The following is a 5,754-nucleotide window of genomic DNA, read 5'->3' as shown; positions in this document are numbered from 1 at the left end:
GGGAAAACAAAGGAACAGCTAGTGACAGACAAACACAATCAGACAACCGCAGAAATTATCACTAATCCCCAAAAGTACAACCAGGATTACAACAGTTCGAACAAGGATTAAAATGTTCCAAACCAGGATTACAATGTCCCAATGTTCAATACAGGGAACAATCTTGTACCAGACAGTAAAGTCACATCTCTTAGAGACAACATTACCTTGAGAGTTTAAAAATACTGCAAATGTAACTTCAGAGAATCTTTTGCAAAGTTGTAATAAGATTTGACAATTGTAATAGATGGGGAAAGTCCACTGACTAGAGTGGCAGCTTATTTCATAATTGTAATGTTTGGGGAAGCCCACTGACTAGTGTGAAAGCTTATTCAGATTGTCCCTAAGAACATATGATACCAACAAGTTTATCTCCCCAAGCTCTCTCACTCAGATAAAGAATCCTAACCCCACTACGGACAGTGCTAATTTAATAAGTGAACTGACTACTGTTAAAAAAGAGCTGCTTCTCCCAGAGAAGCATGCATTTTGAAACCTGGTGCTCTACATCCAAATGCTTCACACTCGTCTCCAATCATCTCGCAGCTGCTTGAAATATCCATGAAATTTTCCCACCTTCCAAGCAATGGAACCAGGGGAAGCGGGGATACTTGAGCCTGATAACAACCACTCACCTTGAAAGTGTGATATACAATTCTGCGGCCACCAGGAATGACCTCTGTGCTGGTACCATCACAAATATAATCTTGAGGGCAGAAAGCCAGCTCCCAGGAACCAAGAGATCCCATCACAGGACCATTGGCATATAGTGCACATGAGAATACTTTTGGCTTGAAGCAAGTAAGAACATTATCGATGAGTGCTGAAAGATTTACACTTTTGGAATCGTACCCCATAGCCTCAAAACTCGCATAGCTAAAACCATCTTCAGGAGTCACGTGGATGGTGGAGAAAGCACTGCCTTCTAGGCTATTCATTGAGTAACCGCAAGGATCAAAGGCATGATCACATATGCGAGAAAAGGGAAGCAGGGTAGAAATCCCAGAGCTTGAGGTCATCTCTGAGGCAGTTGCAGAATTCTCTTTGAAGAACTTTGCAGCACAGGACTTGTCTAACTCAGTCATGCACATTTCGAGAGTGTAGACAGGGTCAGAAGATAAGCCTTTATCAGTAGCAAATGCTGTGTAGATGTGCCATTTGTGCGTCTTAGAGTGGTCACCCAGAACATATGCCTTGCTGCCTGATCCAAGATGGCTAAAAAACTGATCAAGATAGGATACCTCATCCATGAAACTTCCATGTGGAAAATGCTGCTCCTGGGGGAAGATGAATGCCCCCCGTGTATACTTGCAGCCATAAACCTTCAAGGAGAAATTGGACACATATTCCAGAAGAATAGGAATACATCTCAACAGCTTTGTAGTACCACATGTCTTCAGGATGATTTTGTAGGGGTACACAAAGAGGCTGGACTCAGAGAGCACATAGGAATCAAAATGGTCATTGCTCAGCTGTGACACAATGGTGCATTCCGCAGCATGGAGGAGAACATCCAGCTCCATCCGTGAGAGATTCCGAAGTCCCCTTCCCTCTGGATCAGAGAATGGCGAAGGTGTAAAGAACTCAATTTCTAACCGCTTTTCAAAACCCTCAAACCCAGTGGGTGTCATGGCTGAACCAAGATCACTTTAGTTGAGCTTGCAAACTGCTATTTGTGAATTTCACAGCAACAGCAGAAGTACAGAGCCCGCACTTAAAACAATCCCCAATTGTCGATGTCAGGATGGTTTCTTCAGGCACTGCAAACATTGCATAGATGTCAGGTTCTATAGATGTAAGGACAACATTTTCAAATACAGAACAATCCAGGAGCAGAAACTTGAAATGCCGTGCCATAGACAATTAAATTCTGATAGTCCACAAAACTACAGAGGCATCGCCCTAACAATGCCATACATATTTTAACCGCAAGAATTAAGCTACTGCAAGAAATACGAGCACGACTTACGTTGGAGTATGCAGCAGACTGAAACTTTGGTATTCCACCGTGCGGCCTCACGTCCTCGATGCCGTAGACAGAGGTCTGGTCGTGCGGTTGAGAGCTAGAGATTCCGGAGGACGAGGCCAAGGGTGCAGAGAAGGAAGGAGCCGACGAGGAAGACAGCAACGAGGACGAAGACGAATCAGAATCGGGGCTACCAGAATCCATCACAGCGTCATTCGCGAACGGCGATCCGCTCCCTGACTGATGCGAAAAAAAGAAGAACAGGCAAGATTGTGGAGGTGAGATAGGGACGACGAACAGACGAACGCAGAGAGCAAGAGAGCGAGACGAAGACGAAGATGAAGGAGGGCAACACAGACAAAATTAGGGATTCTGCGATATGACAAGGAGTCTGTCACGCTTCTCTTTATATAGGTGGCAGTCTGGTGGGTGAGAGAGAGAGAGAGACGCGCAAACACGTCTTTTAGTCGGGAAAAAGCAAACAAATAATTGCTTGAGAATCGATTCGTTCGATTCCTCTTAGCATTAATGTTTTTTAGGGCCAAAACATTGTCTTAATATTAATATAATTTCACCATAATTAAATTTTATTTATTGGTCTATATATATATATATATATATATATATATATATATATATATATATATGATTGATCATTGCACTATAATTAAAATTTTATTGGTCTATGTATATGTGTATGTATTAGATACCAATATATCATTCCACCATAAAATCAGTCAATATATTATGAATATAAAATTGCAACATAATTAAAATTGATTGGTCAATATACAAGAATATATTCACTCATATTCATATCATTGCGCCATAATCAAAATTATATACATGAATATCCCATAACAATAACAAAATATAGGAAAAGCACCATAACAATAAACATTTGATTTGTCGATACAAAAGTTCAGATATCATACTAAAGATAATAACTAAAATATCATACATGAAATTTGATTGGCCAATATACGTGAATATATGAATTTTCAAATATCATACATGAAACTTGGCAACAAGCACTTTTAATTAAATATTAATAATTGTTTCTTCTAAAAAGCTTGATTTTTGACAGCTTTAGGCCGAATATTTGGCCTAAATATGTAATTTTTTCCTTCTATAGACTAGGTTTTGAACAAAAGAATTTAGCCTTATTGCCAAAAAAAAATAATCATATTTTTCTCATGTACTAAGAAGTTAGAAATTCATGAATGCTCAAAGGTCATACATGTAGTCAAAAGATGTCACTCAAAAGAGATGCCCATCAATCAAAGCATAAGATGTACAATATCTGGCAATTCTACATGACTTTAAACTACTCTGACACATTGTGACAACTGTAACCAACACTTGAAAAGTTGGAAAATACAAAACGATTGAAAAGATGTACATGAAAGTGAATAATTGTGACATGATGCTTCTAACTCAAACCTTAGCTCTTTGCTTTACACTCGGCCTTCTCAACATCCAAAATTGTCAATGTTGCCTATATATTGTGCATATAAAAGAATACATTGTGAATGTTCTTCACCTATTGACATGAAAGATCATAACCATCCAAGTCAGAAGGAAAGATAATAGGGACCGCTTATCAAGATAGAATGATGGGCTGAGAGAATAAATGCCACACCATCAAGATAAGCGATCCAGGTGTGTGCATTGTCAATGAGAAGGGCCTTAATAGAACATCTTACTTTGTGTTCATGAAATCTTGTTAGTGGAGATAGACATGAAGGTTATAAACAACTCAAAGAAGGCATAAGGGGGGCTTAATATTTATACAAATTCTTTGGAACTAGGCCAAAAGGGTCCCTTTATATTATCCCATAGAGATGCCGATTTGAATTGGAAGACCCCCTCCACTTACACTAACTTAGGGAGGAGTGTGCCCCGAGAGCAATGGCTTTGCAAGGAATTTAATAGACCTTGAAATTCAATATAAAGCAAAGCATTACTTGATTTGTTGAACCATTTATCATGATTCTTAATAGATAGGGCTCCTTTGAAATGATTAAAAACAAGTGGAAAATAGGATAGAGAGATCGAAAAGGGACACACTATAATGGCTACTACCATGTATGAGAGTAAGTCTTAAGGTCCCACTTCTATGCTATATTAAAATGCAAGGATCTACCATAACTAATACCCACTCTTACATGGCAACAGTAGAATGATTCCAAACCTCCTAGATTTTTCAAAATTTAGAACACACACACACACAATATTAGAGTGTGCATGGATCTACCACACATGTTGTGTGTGTGTGTGTGTGTGTGTGTGTGTGTGTGTGTGTGTGTGTGTGTGTGTGTGTGTGTGTGTGTGTGTGTGTGTGTGTGTGTGTGTGTGTGTGTGTGTGTGTGTGTGTGTGTGTGTGTGTGTGTGTGTGTGTGTGTGTGTGTGTGTGTGTGTGTGTGTGTGTGTGTGTGTGTGTGTGTGTGTGTGTGTGTGTGTGTGTGTGAAAACTCTCTCATATCGAGCTCTTCTCACCTCCATATGCCTCTTCCTCCTTACATGGTTTACAAGACCTTGCTCTAATTGTGTGCCAAGTTTCTTCGTGTGTTGATATGCCAAGCATCAATGTGAATGTTCTTATTATTCAAATGTATTATGTGACTTGTTGAAGCAATAATCTCTCTCTCTCTCTCTCTCTCTCTCTCTCTCTCTCTCTCTCTCTCTCTCTCTCTCTCTCTCTCTCTCTCTCTCTCTCTCTCTCTCTCTCTCTCTCTCTCTTACATACACATACATGTGTGTCTGTGTATGTGCATGCATGTGCACACAAATTGTCACTTCTTCCATAGAGAACCATGAGCATGGTACTAACAAAGAAGCAAAAGCCTTCTTGTCAAAGTGTCCCAAATATAGACAGGTAAAACATACTACAAACCCCCTCTCATGTGTATCACACGAGGACAAAGAAATCCATAAGTAGCAGTGTATCCTTATTGAAAGAGAGGCTATGCCACCTCCTTGCCAAAAGCATAAACTCATTACCTCACCATTGCATGATTGATTCGTACCAATTTACATAATTGATGCTAACCATGTATATTTATTCATCTCTAGATTATGATGAATGACTAGCTCATGATGTAGACCATTATGCATGCTTCCATTAACTATTCGGTTTGTATAGGCTACAATTGGTAGCATATGACCATAGGATGTTTTGTGATGGCAATGATAAGGATTGTACAACTTGGACCCTCTATGAAGCTCATAATCCTATTACTATAATAGATGGCTCTGCACCATGGTCCATGAGCATTAAAAATGTGCCAATGAGTGTTAACTTATAGCTTACTTATAATAAGGGTGATAAGATATTTGGGATGCGTGATTGATTGTACGAGAGCATTTCAAGATTCATGATTGGCTTGCCAAGTGGATGTTGTCCTTTGTAAACATCATCTTTGGTTTATATGCTATCCCACCTAGCTAGTTAATATGAAACTCTTGCAAACACACTTCAATATTTCAAGCTTCATGATTGGCAAGTCAAGCGGACGTTGTCATTTGTAAACATCATTTTTCGGTTTAGATGTTATCCCACCAAGCTAGTTAAGTTGAAACTCTTGCAAACACACTAATACTATTGAACCTCTCTTGATTTGCATACTTATCATTCTTTGGTGGGATACTTAGCAAATATTACTAGCCCACAAATTTGGGAATTATAACACATAGAGTACCATATCCTAGGTTTAAAAATGTATACTGCATGGTATTGGTTGTTGGCC

General features: G+C 39.2%; 2 protein-coding genes across 2 annotated transcripts; both read right to left on the bottom strand.

Annotated features, from left to right (window-relative positions):
• Nucleotides 1-233: 233 nt before the first annotated feature.
• On the bottom strand, nucleotides 234-1,670 carry LOC148009707 (S-adenosylmethionine decarboxylase proenzyme-like). Its single transcript, XM_087672997.1, has one exon. It carries the CDS (start codon nucleotides 1,668-1,670, stop codon nucleotides 492-494), a length of 1,179 nt encoding a protein of 392 aa, XP_087529123.1. The 3' UTR covers nucleotides 234-491.
• LOC148009706 (uncharacterized) lies at nucleotides 1,660-2,397 on the bottom strand. Its single transcript, XM_087672998.1, has 2 exons — nucleotides 2,009-2,397; nucleotides 1,660-1,799 (listed from the first exon to the last, which is right to left on the bottom strand). Exons 1-2 carry the CDS (start codon nucleotides 2,207-2,209, stop codon nucleotides 1,779-1,781), a joined length of 222 nt encoding a protein of 73 aa, XP_087529124.1. The 5' UTR covers nucleotides 2,210-2,397; the 3' UTR covers nucleotides 1,660-1,778.
• Nucleotides 2,398-5,754: the final 3,357 nt, after the last annotated feature.

Source organism: Lygodium microphyllum, chromosome 30 (assembly GCF_053477565.2).
Source record: "Lygodium microphyllum isolate KBCC chromosome 30, Lygodium_microphyllum_v1.1.10, whole genome shotgun sequence".
Classification (NCBI taxonomy): Eukaryota; Viridiplantae; Streptophyta; class Polypodiopsida; order Schizaeales; family Lygodiaceae; genus Lygodium; species Lygodium microphyllum.
Note: the sequence above shows the minus strand (reverse complement) of the source record. Positions and strands in the feature narration are given on the sequence as shown.

Excerpts from the sequence above, each read along its gene's own strand:
- LOC148009707 (XM_087672997.1), bottom strand. The coding sequence starts at position 1,670 with ATGACACCCACTGGGTTTGAGGGTTTTGAAAAGCGGTTAGAAATTGAG.
- LOC148009706 (XM_087672998.1), bottom strand. The coding sequence starts at position 2,209 with ATGGATTCTGGTAGCCCCGATTCTGATTCGTCTTCGTCCTCGTTGCTG. Across the intron at positions 1,800-2,008 it reads AGTCTGCTGCATACTCCAAC|TGCCTGAAGAAACCATCCTG; the intron begins GTAAGTCGTGCT and ends CAATGTTTGCAG.